Source organism: Emydura macquarii, unplaced genomic scaffold, assembly GCF_026122565.2.
Source record: "Emydura macquarii macquarii isolate MOO-44397 ecotype Brisbane River unplaced genomic scaffold, CSIRO-AGI_Emac_v2 contig_1253, whole genome shotgun sequence".
Lineage (NCBI taxonomy): Eukaryota > Metazoa > Chordata > Testudines > Chelidae > Emydura > Emydura macquarii.
This window is the reverse complement of record NW_027131390.1, coordinates 94,846,923-94,870,457: the sequence shown is the minus strand read 5'-3', so window position 1 is coordinate 94,870,457 and position 23,535 is coordinate 94,846,923. Positions and strand designations below refer to the sequence as shown.

At 42.2% G+C, this 23,535-nt stretch overlaps 1 protein-coding gene across 2 annotated transcripts in view; it reads right to left on the bottom strand.

Annotated features, from left to right (window-relative positions):
• The window catches only part of ZRANB3 (zinc finger RANBP2-type containing 3), a 117,592-nt gene that overhangs the window by 22,276 nt on the left and 71,781 nt on the right, over nucleotides 1-23,535 (bottom strand). For both annotated transcript variants that reach the window (XM_067549527.1, XM_067549528.1), the window contains exons 10-15: nucleotides 23,286-23,405; nucleotides 22,272-22,451; nucleotides 20,381-20,533; nucleotides 15,000-15,471; nucleotides 7,231-7,452; nucleotides 5,044-5,135 (exon numbers count right to left, since the gene is read on the bottom strand). In XM_067549527.1, the coding sequence (XP_067405628.1) occupies nucleotides 5,044-5,135; nucleotides 7,231-7,452; nucleotides 15,000-15,471; nucleotides 20,381-20,533; nucleotides 22,272-22,451; nucleotides 23,286-23,405 (1,239 nt within the window). The remainder of the gene's footprint in view (nucleotides 1-5,043; nucleotides 5,136-7,230; nucleotides 7,453-14,999; nucleotides 15,472-20,380; nucleotides 20,534-22,271; nucleotides 22,452-23,285; nucleotides 23,406-23,535) is intronic.

Sequence of the window (23,535 nt, the reverse complement as noted above, 5' to 3'; positions counted from 1 at the left end):
ACCAATTGCTTGCATCTAGCAAAGGAATAATGGTAACTAAGGAGACCATGCGGAACTTCAACCTCTTGAGGTATTGTTGAGGTTTCTTAAGTCTAAGATAGGCCTCAGCCCTCCCTTTGCTTTCAGAATTAGAAAGTAGTGGGAGTAAAATCCTCTTCCCCTTAGTTCTTGGGGGACCTCTTCCACTGTACCCACTTTTAAGAGTGCTTGCACCTCCTGCATGAGAAGATGCTCATGAGAGAAGTCCCTGAAGAGCGATAGAGAAGGAGGTAGGAAGGTGGGAGCGAGGAGAATTAGAGGATGTATCCAGCAGTTACTGTGCTGAGCACCAGTGGTCTGACGTTATGGCAGCCCAGTCCGGGAGGAAAAGGGCTAAAGCGAGAAGAAAAACAACAGGGAGGCTGGATCTCGGGTTAAAACTGGTAGGTCACCTTCCGGCGCGCCGTCAAAAGTTTTGTTTTCCACCTTGATGGCGGTGGCTTGAGCATGGCTGGGAGGCAGCAGCTAACAAGTGGCCCTGGTGCCTCTTAAAACCCCTATTCCTTTTCCTGTAGGGCTCACCATGGGATTGACCTCCAATCACTGCAGCTACTGGGGCCTAAAATGCCTCCTGGCTGATGACAGTGTGTACAGGTCAAGGGAATGCAGAGTCACCCTCGAGTCCTTCATGCCATGCAGTCTAGAGTCCGTCTATTCAGCAAAGAGGGCTGTACTGTCAAAGGTAAGGTCCTGGATAGATTGCTGGACCTCTGACAAAAGGCCTGAAGACTGCAACCACGAAGCCCTTCTCATTGACGCTGCAGACACCATGGTCCTGGCTGCAGCATCTGCTGCATCAGAAACTGTTTGCAGTGATGCCTGGACTACTGTCCTCCCCTCTTCCAGGATGGCCTCCAATTCCTGCCTGGAGGCTGCGTTAGGGAGTCCACGAACTTTCCAGGGACTGCCAGATATTAAAATGGTGCCTGCGAGACAGCGTTTGTTGGTTAGATACATGCAGTTGTAGGCTTGTAGTAGAATAAATTTGTGCCCAAACAAGTCCAACTTTTTTGCCTGTTTATTTTTCGGCATGGAGCTCACTTGGTCCTGCCTGTCCCTCTTGTTGGCAGCTGTGACTACCAGTGATCCTGGGGAAGGGTGGATGTACAGGTATTCAAACTCTTTAGCTGCAACGTAATACTTTCTGCCCTTTTTGATGTGGGGGTTGGGGGGGTCAAGGGGTCTGGAGTCTGCCACAGCTCCTTGGTGAGTTTTACCACGCCTTTGTGCACACGAAGGGCCACTCTGGAAGGAGTTGCTGACGCCAGGATCCGAAAGAGCTCATCTGCAGGCTCATTCAGTTCCTCTATTCTGAGGTGTAGGTTAGTCTTTTTAACAGATCCCAAATCATCCAGTGGGACCGCTGTGGAGAGTCCTGCTACTACCTTGTTTGGTTACGATGAGGAAGAGGATGGTAGCTGTTGTGGATTAGGATCCTCTTCCCTGGCTGGGGTAGCAACTCCTGGGCTTGAGGAGAGTGACCTCTCCTGGTCTGACTCCACATCTAAATGCAGTGTCGTGCTCTGGAAGACTGAAGATCTTGGTACCAAAGTTCCTGCTACTGAATAGGCTTGTGGGACTCCCGGGGGAAACCTCCATGGATTCCAGTATTGCCACGGTCCGGGCTACTGTCCTTGAGGCCATGCCCCCATAGTTGGAACTGTAGGGAAGCCAGGTGCTGAGGCTGAGGACTCCCATCTGTCAGACCACGTCCTCTCCCTCTGAATCAAGGAGCTGCTGTCCGAAGACCAGGGTGGTGCTGACTCCGAATATCTCTCAGCACCATAATAAGTGTGCCAGTGTCTTGGCATCAGGGATCAGCGCAGAGAGCCTGAGCGTTGGGCGTCCTGGGACTGGCTCTTGTCCTTACATTTTTTATAAGGACTGGGAGAGCGGGGTTGAGGTTCGTGGGACCCATACTGGGAGTCTGGAGACTAGTGGAACTCTGAGGGCTGGTACTTTTGCTCTGCTGACCGGTGCCAGAGATCCAGAGACCGATGGTGGGAGCCTGACCTTTCACTGCACTGCTCCAGAGAGCAGGACCTTGGGTCCGGGATTGTCTACACACTGGTGAATGGCGTCTGGGAGATGGGGACTGCCATGCAGATCTCAGTGCTGCTTTGCCCGTCAATAGACTGCCTCCTGACTTTGGTGCTGAGCCCCGGTGAGGAGATCTGCCCTCCCTAGGCGTCGGCGGTACAGGCATCACCAGGAGGGCTTTCGTTGCCTAAAAGGCCTCCAGAGTCGATGGCATTGCCAGGTGATGTGGCCCTTTACCGCTACCTGGAGTCTGTGGCGGGCCTAGTACAGGGCTCAAAGCTTGCAATAGCAAGGGGCCCTTCAGGGGTTGTGGGGATTGGCAGCCCAATGAGGGTCTTGCCTGGTCTCCTGCACTATTCTTTCTTTCAGCTTGCGAGCGCCCTTGCTTGGTGCGTCTTTTTCAGCCTCTTCTTCGGCACCAGAGATAGCGATCGGTGATGAGAAGAAGGTGCCAGAGGAGTGCTGCGTGCTGACAGTGCAGTGCTCAGTGCTGAGTCCAAGCAGCCAGGCTCCGACACTGGTCTGAGTGCCGAATCCATTAGAATGGCCTTCAGCCGAATGTCATGGTCCCTTTTAGTCCGTGGGCGAAAGCTTTTGCAAATTTTACACCTCTCATGGATGTGAATCTGTCTCCCTGAGGAACTTCAGGCAGCTCTGATGTGGTTGTTCTTTGGCACAGGCTTCCTACACAAAGCACAGGGTTTAAAACCCAGGGAATGGGGCATGCCCCGTACCTGAGCTGCTATCTACAATAAGTTCTACTACTAACTAAAATTAACAATCAACTATGTACACTTATAAACAGAGAAAATCGCTAGGATTGAAAAGACTTGCGAGAGCAAGAGACTTTCCAGAAATGTCACGGTCGGTAAGAAGGAACTGAGGGGGCTGGGGCGGCAGTACCTATATGTGGGCACATATGCATGCCACTGCATGGGGCGCTACAGCTGGCCCTACAGTTACCACTAAGGGAAAAATTACCGGCACCGGTGCATGTGGCACACACACAACTAATTGGGAATGGACATGAGCAAGCACTCGAAGAACCACCACCACTCCAAATACACTTAGGAGAGGTCCACTAATCTGGGAACCAGCAGACAATGATCTCTAATCTTACCTCTTTTATTGATTGCTGTTTATACTCTGTGTATTTCAAACTGAGTACGGCCTCATACCATTCACTCTAGGAGGGAGGCAAGTATTATCCCCATTTTACAAATAAAACAACTGAGAGGTTCACTTGCAGAAGGTCACTTCTGGCAGAACTCATACTAGAACCCAGATTTTGAATATGAATGACCCAGGGGCCAAGTGTGTGTTGCTTTTAGTGGCAGCTCCAAACAGAGGATAACACTCATTTCTTTAGCTCAAGTAGTAGAGGTTTGTGGTGAGGATGTAAAAGTTTTTGGTTCAAACCCTGCTGTAGACCCATGTGGGTCATATCAAGGAATTTGTTTTTCCAGTTCATTTAAGCAAGTAATTTATTTAATTCGTAGAATAGAAAACTTTCAGTTATGGTGGGACATGAGACAGAATCCAGGTGGTTCCACATTTCAGTTGCTTCTGAAACACAACAGCTAGTTTGAAGATTGATAGGTTTGTATGAAACAATCCATTAGACTGAAGATGTCTCCCTCCCAAAAGCAGCAGAGAAATGGAATGAAACAGTGACAGCAAATCCCCAAATGACAATTGAAAAGGGGGCTCCCCCTGCCTGCTGCCGCACAGCTGTTTGGGTGGGGCTCCCCCTGCCTGCCGCTGATCAGCTGTTTGGCATTTGCCTGGAGGGGCTGGCCCCCAAACAACTGATCTGCAGTGGCGGCTGCAGCAGAGCTGGCCTCCAAACAGCTGATTGGGAGGTCCAATGCTACAGGTGCTTGAGGGTGCAGAAGACCTAGAAGACAAAGACTGCGGATGGCTGGTCGGATGTCAATTGCGTCTGGAGGATGCAGATCCAAATTTTTGTATCCTTACAGGGCTCTACTTGTCTGACTCTTTCCCAGCCTGGGGCCACCTTCCCCCAGTTCAAACTCTTTGTCCTCCAGACCTTCCTCTAGGTGTTGAGTTTCGGGGGGGAGGGGGAGAGGCCAAGTGATGATGTCACTTCCCTTCTTCTGTAGTTTCTTTCAGCTTGCTGGAAAGATCCTTGCTGTGACGTGGGGGTTAGGCAGCCCCCATTGACAGGCAGTCTCCATTGCCTATGTGCCTTCTCTAAGAAGTCTCAGGGATGGACCTTGGGAGAGTGGATTCCTTTTAATGGGCCATCAGCACTGTCTGGCTGGTCCTTGTTGCAATTGAAAGATTGGCTGTGGGCGTCTCCCAACCTCACAATATATTTCAGTAATACCTATAGCAATACTTCATAACTTCACACCCAAGATAGCACATCCAATCCAACAGGATATTAATGTTCAACAGATCAACACTTTTAAAATGATACCTTACAAGGCATACCTTGCAGAAAACATATCATAATTATATGACAGTGGAAAACATCGGGATTCTAGGGTGCTACTTTTAGGTACGGAGTGCCACAGCAAGGTTTTTACAAACAAGAAAAGAAAAATTCTACCACCTTAATATCTCAGTGTTATGAAACTCCTATTTTAAAGCAAAGAAACCTCATAAACCAGTAACATTTGTACCTCAAAAGATAACCCAATTAATCGGACTCCTAATATATATCTATTGAGAAAACATTTTTATTTGTTTGTAAGTTAGGAGAAAAATTAGCTGTCTAGTGAACTATTATTAATTCCATGGCAGAAAAGAACTAGAAAATAAATTGCCTAATTTTTGTAAATCTCAGTTACTAAAAAAGAAAGCTTTGGTACTAAGATAGAAATTAAAATATAAATACATGTGTTGTAAACCTTTCATTATTACGAAGTAGAATGTTGTCCTATAATAAGCATACTGATATGTGAAACCTGTATAAATTGAGTGCATTGTAATGCTTACCTTTGTATAAAGGTGAATTCTATCAGTATTCCTACTTGCACAGAACTTCAGCCCATCATACACTGGAAAAGAATCTGAATTATCTATGTGTCCTATAAAAAAAAAAATACCAAGATTTTTCCAGAAAACATCTACTCTTCATTTCCTGGAGCAAAAATGGAAAATGAGCAAACCAGCCACAGAAACAGGTTAACTAGATCTAAAAGTCGTAAGATTACATTGCTCTTTCAATGCATATTAGGGTTCGCTTCGCTTCTAAAATGGAGTTCTTGGGAGAAGCTACAAAAATTTTTGATATTTAATTTGGAACTTGGAATTAAAACTTAGATAGGGTTTTAACAACTTAAGCAATATCCTTTCATAATATCATAAACCTTTCTCAAATGATGTTTCTAATGGTATAATATACACAAGCTATTACATCTGTTTTGTACCAGTTCTGTCTGTTCTAGCATGTGACATCCTTCTAATATTGTATTTTTTATCCTTACATTATAAGGATCTTGGGTGCAGGGACAGTGTTTTTGTATATGTTTATATCAGACATATCCCAAGAGGGCCTTGATTCTGATTGGAGCATCTGAATGCTATTCTTATCTAAATAATATTTCATTACAAATCTGTATTTAAAGTATCACAGCAACACACCATACTGCCATCCTTACTTAATTCAAACCACTGTACACTTGAAGTAATCCAGAAAAGACAGCAGTAGGGTTGGTGAAGATCCAGACCTTACTTGCTTGGTATAGGGCACTGGACTGGGGCGCAGAGTAGAGGGCAGGCCTGGGCTCCCCTGCCATCTACTGCAGAGTGGCATTGCTGGGAGCAGTGAACAAGACGACTGCCTGATTCACTGTGGGAGTGACACAGGGCAGTGGGTGTGAGGACTGCCTGATGCCGCTTGTGCAGATAGACCTGGAAAGACTCCCCCAGAAGGGGAAATGACAGCATGACCTGGCTGGAGGGCCAAATCAGGAAGCAGCCATACTATGACTCCGTAAGCAGGAGTAGAGGTTGCACAGTGGAAGTCCAGAAAGGAGGCGCTGAACCAGGGGGAGCTAATCCCCAGAGTCGCCAGAAGGCCAAGCCACCCAGTAATCAGTAGAGCGCCCTTTAACAATATGCTTACAAGAAGGTGTTATAGTTGTTACATGAATACTCTGAAGCATCTTTTTTTTAAGTTTTCCAAAGTGAGCTGTATTCTAGGTGTTGCTGAACAAACTGGATGAGAATGAATAAGGATATGGTTCTGTCATGGTGGTCACTTTCCTGGAACCTGTGAATTTTGTCATTTATTTCAACTCGAACTATGAAAGGTCATTACTGCCATGGAGCTGTGAACTTTACCATTTATTTGGACCCTGCTGCTGCGCGTTAACAGTTTGTTTTGATCAGTTTACTTTGATCTAATCCCGTTTCAAAGAGGACTAGATCAAAGTGAACTAACAAACTATTACTACATGGCAGCAGGAGGGTTGCTGTGACCATAGTGTGAAATCTATTTTTTACCATGGCTCTGCCATGGATCATGCATAATTTTACAGTAACAAAATCATATCCATAAGAATGAACGTGAATACCAGGCATTCTGCATATCTCAGAGATTCTGTATCTAATCTCTGCCCTGGATAATAGCTTGATATGACCACAAAAACCTGTACTAGCAGGCCAATGAATGAGACACACTGAAAATTCACTGCATCCTACCACCCACAAATAAAGAAACAAAGTAGAAGAAACTTGTAGGAAAGACAGGAGGAGAAAATTAAAGAAAAAAGGAAGGAAATTAAAAGAACCTTTGTATAGTTTCCCCCCATACTTGTTTCTCATGAAACATTACATTTTATCTATATTATGTACAATATTGCCTCAGACTAGTATCTACAGCCACGAAGTTCAATAAAATGACACACTGTACATGGATTAACAATCTGCTAATTGGCAGCTGTTCATAGGCTAGACTTGTCGCATGACCCAAAAGCAAACTGTGAACAATACTATGTGTATCTGTGGTTCTGTCACAGATGGATGAAAGTGTTGGGTTCAGACCACCTGACAATTCATCTGGCTGTCCTATGGTGAAAAACAGAAGCCCAGTGGTCATTGTACATATGTCATCTTATCTGTGTCTCAAGTATGTGGTTTCCAACATTTTGCTAAAAATGATTCTGCATCCCAGTTTACCTTCTTGATGCTTTTGCTCACAGTCTTCAGATTCATTTTCAGTAGCATTAGCTACCTCTCCCCCAATCTCATCAGATGGTTCAGTCACTGTTAGTACTAAGTCTTCTTTCATATTGTCTGTGTTACATACTGCTGTATCGTTGATTTTTCTAGAGTCCTGTGATGCATTTTCTCCTTCATTTGGGGTAGAGAGATCGTTGATTTGATTTTTATTCTTTTTAACTATAGTTAAAGAAATAGGAAAGTGATCATTTTTACTTTGCTTCGATAAAAATAGTTAAGTAAATAAGATAAATATTAGGCAATAATATTATTTTATATTTGAAACAGAAAATATCCTAAAATGTATTTTGGTTATAATAATCCAGTAGTTAGTTCTGAAAGAAAGGCTGTTCCATAACACTACCCTGGCTGAAATATTAACAGATAATTTTAAACAATTAAAAACCTGAAAACTGTAACGTTTAAGTTTAAACATCAATATTAAAAATATTTAAATTACATGATGGTTGAAAATCACATATTATTCAGCATATTATTCCCATTGTTAAATATGAATGTTAATACATTTCAATAAACTTTTAAAGTTCAACTCATACAAAATGTCATCTTCTCTTTCCTCCTCACACCAAATATATTTTATTTTAGAAACTAGAGATTAATATCTGTGAAATCAATGAGAACCAATATTAAAAAAAATGGTTACTAACCTTCTGAAAGTTTTATTCTTCGAGATGTGCTTCTCATGTCCATTCCAAGTAGTTGTAAATGCGCTTTGTGCACAGTCATCAGAAGGTTTTTCCCCAGTGGTATCTGTAGGGTCAGCACAGGTGCCCCCTAGAGTCATGCCCTCATGGCACCATACACAGGGCCCTGCCGATCCCCCCACCTCTTCAGGTCCTTCTTGCCGGCTGACTGACAGAGGTGTGTGTCTTGGAATGGACATGAGCAACACACCTCGAAGAACAATTACGGAAGGTTAGTAACCATTTTTTCTTCTTCGAAGGCTTGCTCATGTCAATTCCAAGTAGGTGACTCCCAAGCAGATCCATAGGATAGCAGGTCAGAGTTCAATGACCTGTGGACTGCAACACTGCTCTGCCAAATGCAGCATCATCTCTGGCTTGCAATGTATTCGTATAGTGTGCAGCGTAAGAGTGGGCAGACGACCACATCTTGGCTCTACAAATGTCTTGAATCAGGATCTGAGCTAGGAATGCTGCCAAGGATGCCTGTGCCCTTGTGGACATGAGTTGTCAGTGCTAGGGCAGATATCTTTGCCAAGTGATAACATGTCCAGATACAGGATATGATCCATGAAGAGATTCTTTGGGATGATATCAGAAGGCCTTTCATCCTGTCTGCTATTGCTACAAAGAGCTGAGCTGTTTTCCTAAATGGTTTAGTTCTTTCAATATAAAAAGCCAAAGCCCACCTGATGTCCAGAGAACGTAGTTTCTGCTCTCAGCTGTTTGCGTGTGGCTTTGGGTAGAAAACCAGGAGGAATATGTCCTGGCTTGTATGGAATTGTGAAATTACCTTTGGAAGGAAAGTTGGGTGAGGGCACAGCTAGACCTTGTCCTTGTAGAAAATTGTGTAAGGAGGATCAGACGTGAGGGCCTTGAGTTCAGAAATTCCCCTGGCCGAATTTATGGTCACTAGAAAGGCTACCTTCCAGGATAGATAGAAGTGAGCATGTAGGTAGGGGTTTAAATGGAGATCCTGGTAGCTTTGATAACACAAGGTTGAGGTCCCATTGAGGAACTGACTGACACGTTTGACAGTATAGACCTTTGTGGAAATGCCCAAACATGGGGTTAGCGAAGATCAAATGGCCTGCAACCCAGATATGAGAAGCCGAGATTGCAGCCAGGTAGACCTTGATTGTCAACACCGACAGCCTTTGCTGTTTTAGATGTACTAGATAGTCCACGATGACAGGTATTGATGACAGCGCAGGCACAGCTGCCTTTTGGATTGATCAGATCAAAAAAATCTCTTCCACTGAACTAGGTAAGTGGCCCTGGTGGAAGGTTTTCTGCAGCCAAGCACTTGTCTAATTGGTTCCGAGGATGCTAGCTCCAGGTGCTATGGAGCTTCCACACTGTGAGGTGGAGAGACTCGAGGTTGGGGCATCAAGGGCAGCCGTGGTCCTGGGAATCAGATCCGGAACCAGAGGCAGACTGACTGGAAAGTCCACTGATAGGTTGAGGAGTGTAATGTACCAGTGTTGGTGCAGGCAGGCTGGAGCTACCAGAATCACAGAGGAACCTTCTTTAGTGACCTTCAGCAGTACCTTGTGAATGACTGGGATAGGCAGGAATGCATAGAACAGATGACCAGCCCATGGGATGAGAAAAATGTCCACAATTGATCCCAGGCTGTAATTCTAGAAGGAGCAGAATTGTAGGCACTTCCTGTTGAGCTTTGTCGTAAACAAGTCTATGTGGGGAATTCCCAAACATTGGAAGATGCTGTTCACCACATCCGAGTGAATAGACCACTTGTGGCTAAAGAAAGACCTGCTGAGGTGGTCCACCAACTTGTTCCGAGACCCCTGAAGGTGTATTGAGTGGGCTATGCAAAAGTTCTACAGTCTGAAGCTTTCTGGCACAGGAAGAGAAGCGTGCTCCACCCTGTCTGTTTATATAGGATATCGCTGTAGTATTGTCTGTCATGACCAATATACATTTGCCTTCCAGATGGGCTTGGAAGGTCTCACAAGCCAACTGTGCCACTCTCAGCTCTCTTACACTGATGTGAACTGAAAGCTCTGCTTAGGACCAGAGACTTTGGGTCTTGAGTCCTCCTAGATGAACTCTTTAGCCCATCGTTGAGGCATCCGTGACTAGGGACAGCAAGGGATAAGGTGTGGAAAAAGGGACTGCTGCGCAAACTGACCAGGGATTGAGCAACCAATGGAGGGTCTCAGTAACAGAAGGGGGAAGTGAGACTACTCTCACTTTCTCAAGTTGGATGATACACTGAGGCCAGCCACACTTGGAGTGATTTGAGATGTAGTCTTGCATGCTGAATAACATAAATGTATGCTGCCAAGTGTCCCAGCAACTTTAGGTAATTTCAGGCCATAGAGGTGGGGTAATGTTTATGTCCTCTATGATGGAGCATATAGTCCAGAAATGGGATTCTGGAAGGAATGCCCTGGCCTGGCCCAAGTCTAGCACTACCCCTATAAAATCTATCCTCTGAGTGGGAGTGAGGATTGACTTCTGCACGTTGATCAAGAGGCCCAACTTGTCGAAGGTTGATCTTATCAAGTTTACATCTGTTTCCACCTGTGCCTTCATGCGTCCTTTGACCAACCAGTTGTCAAAGTATGGATAGATTTATATCTTTCACTTCCTCAGGAATGTAGTGACAACTGCCATGCACTTGGTAAACAAGCGAGGGACTGGAGAGAGGCCGAATGGTAGAACCGTGAACTCGTAGTGGATCTGGTTGACTCTGAAACAGAGAAACCTTCTGTGACTCGGGATGATAGACATGTGAAAGTACGTGTCCTTCAAGTCGAGGGCGGTATACCAATCCCCCAGATCCAGGGAGGGAATAATGGAGACCAAAGAGACCATGTAGAATCTCATCTTCTTCACAAATCTGTTGATGTTTCATAGGTCCAAGATGGGTCTGAGACAACCTTTGGCTTTCAGGATTAGGAAGTAGCAGAAGTAAAACACCTTGCCCCTTAGCTCCTGAGGAACCTCTTCCACCACTCCTAATTTTAGGGGCATCTGTACCTCTTCGATTAGAAATTGATCGTGAGAAGGGACCCTGAAGAAGAACAGGGAGGTAAGGAAGGAGGGAACTGAATTAAAGGGAGTATCCCAGTTCTACCAGGCATAGGACTCAGCAATCTGACATGATCTGGGCCCATGCATGGTAGAAGTGGGATAGCCAGTCAGAAAAATATGGGGGTGATGGATCTGAGTTTCAAATTGGTATGCCATCGTCGGGCACACCCTCAAAAGTTCTTTTTGGAACCAGAGGACTGCCTTGCAGATCCGGGTCCTTGGCTGGAAGAAGGTCGAGGAGGCCTTCTCCTGTAGTTCCTGTCCCGCTTTTGGTTGTAACCCTGCCTGGATTGGGATTGGTAAAACTGAGGCAGGGCTGTGGTTGAAATGCCTTCTTTGTGGTTCTGGAGTATGAAGGCCCAAGGACTTCTAGGTAGCTTGAGAGTCCTTGAGGGTGTGCAATTTTGAGTATCCTGAGAACAGCGCTGTTTCCTCAAAGCGGAGATCCTGAATCGTCTGCTGGACCTCATGTGGAAGGCCCAAGGCTTGTAACCAAGAACTCCATTGCATGGGTACAATTGATGACATGGTACTGGTTGTGGCATCTGCCATCTGCTGCTTGAAGGGAGTCCTTTGCCACTAGCTTGCCCTCTTCTACTAGGGCTGCAAACTCTGCCCTGGAGTCTGATGGTATAAACTCCAAGAATTTGGACAAGGACTCCCAAGAGTTAAAATTGTAACTACTCAAGATCGTTTTTTGGTTTATGATACAGAGTTGGAGCCCCCCAGTAGAATACACATTTCTACTGAAAAGGTCCAACTTTTTTGCATCTTTAACTTTTGGCATGGAGCCTTTCTGTCCTTGCCTCTCTCACTCATTCGCGGCATCAACTACAAGCAACCCCGGTGGGATGTGTGTATATACATAGGTACTAATATTCCTTGGAGGGTACAAAGTACTTTCTCTCCACCCTTTTTGCTGTGGGAGGCAAAGAGGCTGGAGTTTGCCATAGTGACTTCATTGTGTCATGGATAGTCTTTATCAATGGCAAAGCAACCATGGATGGTCCCGCAGAGTTAAAATGTCCACTATGGGATCTGCACTCCCAGAGACCACCTCTATCTGGAATCCCAAATTCTATGCCATCCTTCTCAAAAGCTCCTGATGAGCCCTGCTGTCGTCCACAATTGGCGCTGCTGAGGAACCCGCTACGGCTTTGTGTAGAGACAAAGAAGATCAACTCTGGCAGGCACAAGGCATTGCTCTTGACCTGCTGCCTCCAAAGGATCTCACGGTGCCGTCTCCTTGAGTTTGGTGCTATGCTCCATGTCGGGTTCAGTGCCATGCAGCAGTTCATGGCCTAATTGAGGTGGGTGGGTTCTGTTCTCGGAAGCAAGTGAGAGCGACCATCCAGAGAACGTCCTGAGTCTGATAGAATGACCATGGAGTCCAAAACAGCCATTGAGCTGGCATTTGCCATTGTGGTGGCCAAGGCCTGGAGAAGGGCTGTCCAGAATCGACCCTCTGGCACCGACTCTCCGATCGGTGCTGGCTTCTCCTTAAAGGATAAGAATCCACTTCAGAGGTGGATGCAGACAAGTTGCTCTGTGGGGACCAGGGCGGTGTGGTGCCCCACGGTGCTAGGGAGCAGTGCCGGGGACAGCGTGACTGCGGCATCATAACTGGTTTGCTACTGGATGGCACCAGGTGCTTTTTTGTTACCAATGGTCTGAAAACCGATTATGCCTGCAAGGGGATAGCAGTGCCATGCTCTCTATCAACTCCCTAGCCACTTAGAAAGTTTCCGGCGCGGAAGGGAGTTGTAACTCCTCCTTGCGTCTTCCCCTGGATGGGGAGTCCAAGGATACCAGATTCAACGGACCCCTCCCTGATACCAAAGTCGGCGGTACTGCACTCGAGGGCATGGAACTTGAGAGACCCGACGTGGGTTGCACTCCGCTCAAGCCTTTACACCCAGTTTTCTGCATTGGTGAGTGCTCCTCTCAGTTTTCTTCTGTTCCTTGCACAGTACAGGAGATTGCAAGTGATGCCATGCCTCTCTGCATGAGACATCCCTCGGTACCAGCAATCAGTGATGGTGCCAAGTGTCTCTAGACATAGAGTCCTTTCTCTGTGCAGTTGTTTCCTCTTACAGATGCCGGTGCACTACTCACCAAAGCCAATGTGCTGAGTGTCGGCTTGAGTGTGGTAGGAAAGCTGCCTCCATCAGGAAGAACCTTAGTCGCTGATATTTCTTCTTTTTTATTCTGGGGCAGAATCCCCTGCAGATTTTACAGTGATCCCTCTGATGGGTCTCTCCCAGGCACTTCAGACAGGTTGTATGGGGATTGCTCCTGGGCATAGGCTTTTTGCAGGCCCCACATTGTTCAAAGCCAAGGGAAAGGGCGGGGGGGTGCGGGGAGAGAGGGGAGGGAAAGCAGGAACTCTGATAAGCAGGCTCCTAACTACTTTACCTATACCAATCTATGAACCAACACTAACTTTCTTAACTATTTACAGGCAACAGTTCGAAAGATCACGGGAAGCGCTTGATAAAGCAAGAGAAGACCAATGTTCCAATGACTGTCATGGGCAGTAAGAAGGAACTGAAGAGGTGAGGGGTCAGCAGGGCCCTATATATGGTGCTATGAAGGTATGACTCCAGGTGGCATCAGAGCTGACCCTACAGATACCACTAGGGGAAAAACCTTCTGGTGACTGCGCATGCAGTATGCACACATCTACTTGGAATCGACATGAGCAAGCACTTGAAGAAGAATATTTTTGTTTCTGTTCTTTTTCTTAAGTGAATTTTAGTGCTTAGGAGATGTGCCAGGTTGATGACATTGGAAACAAAAGTCCTCTATGGAATAGGTATTGCACTGGCACTGTTTACCGATGTGTGTCAGGCAGTGAGGTGAACAGAAAGTTCAGAGTCCATGACGCAATCCTTGGTCTCCATTGCTGAAACTGTCAACAATCCTACCAACTGTGGGGGTGGCTTTTGTTTGATGGCTATTTGTCACTCAAAAACTGGACCCGGTCCACTAATTCAGGTCCCTGTAGCAAATTAGTATGATCTCACATACTAATAGTTATTTTAAAGAGGTACAAGCAGTATGTTATACATGAAACAATTTCAAAATACAGAACAGTATTAATACAGTGAATAAAGTATGTTACATTGTACAATAAGCACAACAGGATCAGGAATTTCCTAAGGGTAATTATCTGTTTTGCTTATAAGATATGAAGTTTAAAAATTGTCCATTAGTTGATTATGATATTTCAAAGAGTAAATATACAGAGCTAATAGTTCTTATTATTTGTGTTTAAACAGCTTTTTTAAAAATGTCAACTCATCTTTTTTCCACAAACAATTTAGATGAGTGACACCAAAATGCATATACCATGGAGATAGAGAGAGTTAGGACTTTATAAAAATCTTTAGGCTATTTTAAAACACGAAACTTACTGTGGACATGCCAAGTTTTACTCTTTGAGGGGAGAAATTTAAATCTTTTCAAATTTAAACTTTTGATGTCTTAAATGTTAGCTCTTGTGACAATTACATATTTGCTTAACTAAGTAAAGCATCTATACTGCATCATCTGGCTGTGAAAAGGTAGAAGAAAATCTATAATTTCACTGGCTTGTTGATAAAGATAAATCCTCTGAAGGGAAAGAAAGCAGCAGGGTTCTCTGACTCTAGGACTTGCTTGCTGCCATGGAAACTGAATAGCTGATGCTGCTCATTGAATTTACATCCTACTGATTTTAATCAAGTATCCATTCATGCTAAATTAATGTCATGTCACTGGAACTTTCAGAAATAAGTTCCGGACCAAAATCAGGAGGCAATTTCAAAGTTTCCTCTTCATGTGACAATTTTGTTCTTCATATTTTGTCTGAATTTGTAAATAGTCATGTATTCTATTACAAAAACATTATATTATTTGAAATAAAGCAAGACTGTAACTGAATAGCTATATTCCCTATGTGCACCATGGGTTACTCACCATCAATGCCACGAGGACATTCGCAGATTTCACAGTAAGGTAATAACAAATTATTAGTGTAAGAGCAAAGACTACAACACCAGGCTTTGGCTGCAGGTGATTTTTTCCTTGAATCAGACAGTGAGCCACCAGAAAGCTCATGATCAGTTTCTTCTGTAAACAAAGAGTTTGTTTTTCCAGCCAAAGTTTTTCTCTTTTTCTTACTGGAGCTGCTTTGGGTAGGTGCACTTATAGCCCTTGGTCTTTTAGCTTCAGGCTCACAGCCATTTTCATAACAGATTGCATCCACATCAATTATTTCTCTTGAGTTCAAATGCCTGCTGCTTTCCTCCATGTCCTTTCCCTGTGTGACTTTAGAATCTCCTAAAGTGAAGTTCAGTGATTCATCCCCACAGACAACTTTGCGTTTTTTATCAGTAGATGGTTTTGGTGAAAAGAAAGAACGAATGTCATGTTGTTTTTCTTTTTCAAACTAGGAAAGAGAAACAAACATTACCAAACAAACAGATATCAATCCGTTAGTATATAGAGTCCACCTGTTTAAAGTTGCAACAATTTTTCTCAATTATGGATCTTTTGTACTTTCTAATTTGAGGTATTTTAAAAAATTTTAATTAGAAGATAGAAAAAGACAGACACTCTCTTTTAATACGGAAACTCAATTTAAAAGCAATTCAACATTGTTTCTCAACAACTATGATGATTTTTAATATTCCAGTCAAAATTTTAAATCAGCATAAGCAGAGAACAAACGTACAGAATTGTGAGTGTGGTATATAACTTTTAAAAAATGATAAACAACAGAATGAGAGAGATTTAATATCACTTTAGAATAATTCTAATAATTCTATATAATAAGTATATACTTACTGCATGTTTAGAAATGTACTAAGCTAATGCCACTGCAAAACCAGCCAAACTCCCAGTTTCCTTGAGGTTTTGTACTATAGGTCTATCTTTTAGGCCATGTCTAGCACTAGGAAAAAATGCATATTTTTAACACACATCAAAATGCTAGTGTAGACAAGGCAACTGTAGTTTTAACAAATATTAGCTGGTTCCCTGGGGGAAGAGAAGATTACTCCCCCTATGCAGTAACTGAGGTTCCTCAAGATGTGTCCCCCTATTGGTGCTGCACTTATAGGCGACTAGAAAGCAGTGCCCCTAATTAGAAGGCTGGGCATCATGTGTAATAGTGTGCTGATGGGCAAAGGTGTCTGTCGATGCCCATGTAGCTGCTTTGCAATTTCAGCAACAGGAACATTATTGAGAAAGGCTATTGAGGTGAATAATGGGCATGTGGAATGTGCTCTGATTGTGTTAGGAGGTTGTCTATTGTGGAGTTTGTAAGATAAATGCATGCACTGCGAAATTCACTTCGAAAGGCGCTGTTTAGATATGGCTGTGCCTCTGGATCTTTCAGTGGTGGAGAAGAATAATTGTGATTTGCAGAAAGGTTTAGTCCCGTCCAAGTAAAAAGCTAATGCTTGATCCATGTCTCGGGTGTGTAGAATTGCCTCCTGTTGGTTACTGTGAGGCTTTAGGAAGAAGCAAAGAAGGTGTATTCGTTGGTTGAGATGGAAAGACGCCGGAACCTTAGATAGAAATCTTGGATGTGGGTGTAGTGTAACTTTTTCCTTATAAAATAATGTGTATGATGGATATGCCATAAAGGCTGCGATTTCACCAACTCGTCAGGGAGAAGTGATTGCGACAAAGAAGGCTGTTTTCATTGTCTGGTTACTATTGGTTTAAACGGCGGTCTAGTCAGAGAAGGTAAGATGAGGATGAGGTCCCAGGCAGAGTTTGGGTTTCGTATGTAAGGATAAAGGTGTTGAAGACCCTTCAGAAACCATTTTGTGAGCGGATGTGAAAAACGATCCATGGGGCAGTGAAAAGTAGCGATTGCCACCAAAGTGTACACGAATAGAGCTGATGGATAATCCCGATTGTTTATGTATGTAGTTCAGGATAAGTAGCATCGGAGCGCGTGCTGTGTTGACTTGGTGAGAGGAGCACCAGCATTGAAATCAAGTTCATTTGTGCACGTAAGTATGTCTGGTTGTATCACACCTGCTGTTCAAAAGTATCTGGTTGACTGCGTCCAAATAGGTTATTTCTGAATCCTGAAACCCGGACGAGCCAGGCTTTGAGATGCAGCATCTGTGGATTGGGATAGAGGATGCGTCTTGTGCCCTGTGAAAGGAGCTGTGGTATTGGATGGAGAGAGATCAGTTGGCATACCATCATGTGGAGAAGATAGGTATACCAGAGCTGTTGTGGTCATATTGGAGCTATTAGTATGACATGAGCTCAATCCTCCTGTATCTTGTAAAGTACTCGAAATAGGAAGGGAAAGGGAGGGAAGGCAAAGGAGTGGTTCATCCCATGTTATGAGGAACGTGTCTCTCAGAGAGCTGCATCCCAGTCCCGCTCTAGAACAGAATTGAGCGCAGTGAGCAATGTGTTGTGTGGCAAAAAGATCTGTGGTGGGATATACCATCAGTTGGGGATGGGCTGAAGTGCTCACATGCCTAATTCCCACTCAATTGTGAGAGAACTTCCTGCTCAATGTATCCGTGGTGATGTTCTGGAGCCCCGGGAGGTATGATGCTGAAATGGTAATGTTCTGTTGGATATACCAGTTCCACAACTTGAGTGCCCCTGAGCATAAAGAGTGGAACCTCGCACTGCCCTGCATGTTGATGTAATACATGCAGGTGAGATTGTCCGTCATGACTCTGACAATACAATGCTGTAACAGAGTTTTGTTTTAGATAGAAGAAAGAGAGAAAAAGAAAAATACTAACTACACTACACTAACAGGTAAGGCACTATCTAGTGAGGGTATAGGAGAAGTAGGCTCTGCTGTGGATTCCATCCCAGACCAAAGGCGGTAGAGAAGGAACTGGTGGTGGTCAGACCGACCAGTGCTATATGTATGTCCAGCTCACAGCATGGGGGGAGGGGGGAAGTGCTTATGTGCAGTGCAACAGGCATTGCTGATAAAGATCTCTAATCTTAGGTGCAGGGGGTGCTGCCGCACCTACAAGTGAAGCACCCATAGGAACAACACTCAAAGAAGAATCCTAATATTTTTACATTGTATTTCAACATATTAGTTAACACGTTAAAACTTTTTTTCCCCGTAGTGATGACAAGGCCTTATAGGTAACAATGTGACTTGTCATAAAGCAGAATAATGTTCTGTGTTTACTAGGTATTTTGACTTTCATGTCTCTATTTGTAAATTTCAAGTAACTAATTACTACAGGTTAAGTGTTATACATGTACTAGTAAGGGAGTTTTTGTACCATAATACATTGGCTGGAATATCTTATTGTAATTTTTTCTTTTAACATAGTAATACTTTAAACACTCAATCATGAAAGTGTAATTACTGTGACATTATAACATATATCCTTCCACAGTGAAAAGCAGTATGAAAAATGTCAGAGAATAATCAGATGCTTTTCCTCATCCATTTTAACTGTACAAGACAAGCTGTAGCTCTCTGAAACAAGAGAGGCAGTGTCTATAAAGTCAGAACTGAGTGCCAGGAGATTTACATTCTAACCCCAACTCTCACAGTGATTCCCTGTGTGACTTTGGGTAAATAACGTCTGTTCTCTGTACCTCAGCTTCTCCATCATGGAGATAACTCTTATCTATATTTTGAAACTGTCATGCTTTAAGTAAAATCCATTATTTATTAAATTAATTTGTACAGTCAAGCTGTAAAGAGTTAACATTTGGAAAGAATTAAAAAGACGTTCTCTTCTTAAGTACTAGCTTCTTGCTAAGCAATGCCATTTTCAAAAGCCTGCTGACTCAGTCACTCAGTTTGGGTTAAGATGTGTACATACTAAAAACTACTGCAATTTTTATAATCCAAGTGAACACTAATGCCTATACTGTATTCAAATTCATATGAAATTAAATTAATACGCCATCCAGTGAATTATTATGTACTGACAAGACAAAGGATGTAAAATGATGAGCCACCATTTAAATCAGTGCTGTAATAGCAGCAGCTGGAAAGCTGATCTTTTGTTTTACAGAATTATGGAGAATTAAATATTGTATTTTATTTATATTACTTCCTGTCCTAAAATTTTGTTTACTTTATATGAATACCTGATTTGTACATTCCATTGCAGAGGAGGCTGAACTTCAGTGTTAGTTGAAGTAACTTCAGTATATTCAAAGAGCAAGATTTGCAAAGGTAACTATTAATTTTGGGTGCCCCACTTGAGACACCTTCAAGAAACCTGATTGTCAGGAAGTGCTGTGCATCCTTCCTCTAAGGAACAGCCCCCTTGAAGGTGTTCCAAATTAGGTACAGAAAAAAATGGAGTCTCCCAATATTACTAGTCAAGTTTGAAAATCTTCACCCAAAGGCTCTGTGAATAGTTTGGAATGTGAAAACAGTGAAAAAATATAAAGAAGCACAAAGTGGTGTATATTCATCATAATGTGAAGGTCCCAATTTTATTTCCCACCAAGGGGTCAACTGTTTGCAGCAAGTGACTTGTACATTTTGTGAGAAAATCTCTCAACCAATCACTCACTGAAAGAAAGATCAACAGGAAAATTATGTAGTTATGTAGAAACTCAGCACATAAATCTTAAATACTTCAGAAAATTAGTATTTGTAGTAACCTCATGAGCTACATGGATTTCTTGTAATATCAAATGATAGCAGATAAAAAGCTTAACAGGACAGTAAAGCTACCTGCATACTTTAGTAATATAATTTTCAATGGAGAGCTATGATAAAATTGTGAAATCTTAGAAAAAGCTCAAACTATTGAGGTTTCTGTACATACAAGCTTTTTCTATCATCTTCTATTGTTTGAGAAACTCTAAAAGTTTTCTTCTTAAATACAAACCTCTCATTAAATCAACTAGTCTTTGAGAAAATTTACTTTTCCCTTATCTCCCTTCAACTAGCACATAGAAAGTTCAGATCTACTGTTTTATGATACATCAGAAACGTATTGTTTTAGAAGCCAATTGGGTTATTTGCATTCATTATTTCTACTACTTCCCTCAAGAGGTCATTATACTGTCTAATAATTTCACTGGTTCACTAAAACAGCCTAATAAGGCTGGACAAGAAAATAGATACCCATACAGCCCCACATCAATCCATTCAAAAAAAGAGAAATGGCAACAAAATGAGCAAGAAAAGATCAATACCAAAAGAAGAAGATGGGGGAGAGAGAGAAGGGCAAATACTAATCTAAAAGGCTGTTTCCCAGACATCATTCTTGTCAAATAGGGGCAGTTTAACATTTAATTTGAAGCACATTTAATGGCTAGCTATTAGAATTATTTTAGAAAAGAAGAGTATAGAAGAAGATATATTCTTGTCTTACATGAGTGAATAAAACTTCATTCCTGATCTCTTCAAGACTTTCATTGGGAGTCCAGGCTTCAGCAAAACTCAAGAAATCCCACTTCTCCTTATCACCTTCTTCAGCCTGCAATTTCTCCTTCTTACCATTCAATGTGCTGCCTGTAACTTTGGCCTGCAGACAGATGGATTTCATCATTTTACATTTGGGAGTAAATTTAGTTGCCCAAGTGTTATTTCCCTTTCAAGCATAAATCAACAACTATAAAAGTGAAGAATACAATTTAATATTTCGAAGTAAAAAATATTTTAAATAGCTGACTAAAGATCTATAAAGCTACCATCTGATTCTCCTTCAAATCCTCTATCAAGATTCACGAGTGCCACAATGCCAAGATGAAATCTACTACAGTATGATGACTTGTCAGAGAGATAGTTGGAAGAAGTCAATATTTATCAATTTATGTTACAACAAAACTTAAACAACATAAGTATATGTTCCTTTCCCAAAGCCTTTGTATGTTTGTGATGCTTCTCAGGATAGCCAGGGTTGTAAGGCATCTAGCTAATACCTGCCCTTAGTGTGAGGAAGCCTTGTCTGTATCTGAAAGGGTCAGCTCTCTTACTCTCCCAGCCACAGGCAACACCTAGTGTCTTTTATAGTCTCCCTCACCCATTCCAAAGTCCACAGGACACTGTGTAATAAAATAAAAACAAATAATGAAGGAGAGATGGGAGCAAATTCTATACCCTAACAACCACAAAAGTAAAAGCACAGTTAACTGCTGACTTCAGATGCTGTGCTGTCAATGCTAGAGTATCAAATGTGGATGCATTCTGCCGACAGAAGCAGCGTTGTGTGAACATACACAAGTGCTGTACTTATAACAGTTTATGGTTGTTGGCATAACTTGTGTCGACAAAACTCTGTAGTGTAGACAAAGCCTTAGTGGGAGCTAGTATCTGCAAATCTATTGTGAGCATCTCATTTTGATGACTCACATAGGTGGAGTTTATTCTGTGGGTACAGCTAGTGCATATCAACAGTGGCACTACAGTTAATCCCTTTACCCTGAATTAGAAAACCCAGAAGAACATTGACATCACAAACAAAGTATGTATCAAACACAACCAATGGATAATAATATTCCTTTAAGGGACTACATTTTTAGTTTCATACATTAGAATTTTGGTGTGTAATCTTCCAAAAGCAAATGTCTACCTTACAGATCAAGACCACCAACCAATGCAATCCTAGTCATTTTAGTATTTTCCCTTAATTAAGTCAGGTTTAGAGGACAGTGATTACTTACAGCATCCTTCCTATACCTCTTCCTTCGAGTCCTTTGGTACCGTCATTTGCAAGGAGATTTTTAAACTATCACAACTAGCTGTTAACTCTTTTTCCAAACTCTGATGTGAATATTTCTAAAACTATCATCTTACCAAATTTCAATTTCTATAGTTTTCTAATACAGGATTTTCCAGGAAGAAAAACAGTTGCCTCAAAAACAATTTCATCCAAGCCATTCCAATTTCACAACTGATAGTGGAAAGAGAGAAAGAAATGTAGTAGTATCCAAGATAAACATCACAAAACATTAGACGGCTGCAGCTTACTGAATCCTTTCATGGTCTTTTCTTTCCTATAGGTATCTTAAAAAACAAAGCACCTTTATTTTTGCCTCTTAGGAAAGGACAGCAGAAAGGAGAAAAGTTAGTTCTGAATAAGAGTGGTCATTCTGGTCCCCTTCAATTGCACATATATTGGTTGGCTTAATATCCAAATATTAGGACATTCCCCGTCTACAGAATCCTTTATAGTAAACACTTTGAGTACTGCCTTGTATACTGTGGATTCCTGACACACATGAAATACTTTGTTGATTACTTAATTTTATTCCAATATATACCTTGCGATTCAACATTGCCCACATAAGAGGATCCAATGTTCCTTTTGCAATAAGATAGTGGATATTTACACAACTGCACTGTCCAATTCGATGTGCTCGGTCTTCTGCTTGCTTCACATGTCCAGGGTCCCAGTATAACTCAGCAAACACAATGTGAGTGGCAGCAGTAAAAGTTAAACCCTAAACAAAATCAATAAGAACAGTGTTGATTCACTGATTTCTAAAATGCAAGCCAGAGAAGATGTAACTCTACAAATACAAAAGGAAATTTCAATGAATGACTGATCATCAGAAGGAACTACTACAAATTATGTAAAATATTTTTTAAATAGCAATACGATACTGGAGAGAACAAGGTAGTGAGACATTATCTTGTCTCTCTCACCAACAGAAGTTGGTCCAATAAAAACTTTTGACACAGATGGTTCATACATAAAGGTTGGGTTTTTTTCTAAGACGAGTCAAGGAACTCTGCTTTTCGTTGCAAGTAAAATGGGATTATTAATTTTCTGATTGCTCCATTGAACAGTAAGCCACACCAACTATACCTTAGTATTAATTCAAGCATTGAAAATGTATATAAAACAAGTAACACTTCTCAAGCATTTATGCCCAAACAACATAAAACAGTGACAGTGGGAAATGTTAATAAGATACATATAAACTGCAGTTTTGTGTAACTGCCACACACTGCTTCCCCAGCAAACAATGGTAGAAAGTTATGTTTGCTTCTAATTACACTGATGCTTTTAGAAACGACTGAACTAGCACTAAAATCCTATTCAAGTACTGGCTGACTCTTTTCTTGCTTTGGTTCTGTAGAAATAATTTCAATTTAAATTCAATACAGATTATATGGTTGGTGATAAACTGGTTGCTGAGTGCAAAACCTCATGATACATGGTCACCTATAGTAAGAAATCTTCACTATCATATGTGTGTGCTTTGTCTTTTTAAATTTTACACTTCAAATTGCATTGTCCAATATCTACTATTTTTCTCTTTTTACCTTACCTGACCAGCGGCCTGAATGCTCAGGATGGCCACACGAGTATCAGGATCCTTCTGAAACTGATGGACAAGATGGATTCTTTCTACTGAAGGAACACTTCCATCTATCCGAATGTAACGAGCCTACAACATACCAGAACAATGGCAAAATAACATGATGATTCCCATAATTTAAAGTTTACATATATACATTACATATATACATATATATTATGTATATATTAATATATATATATATAGTATAATATTTATA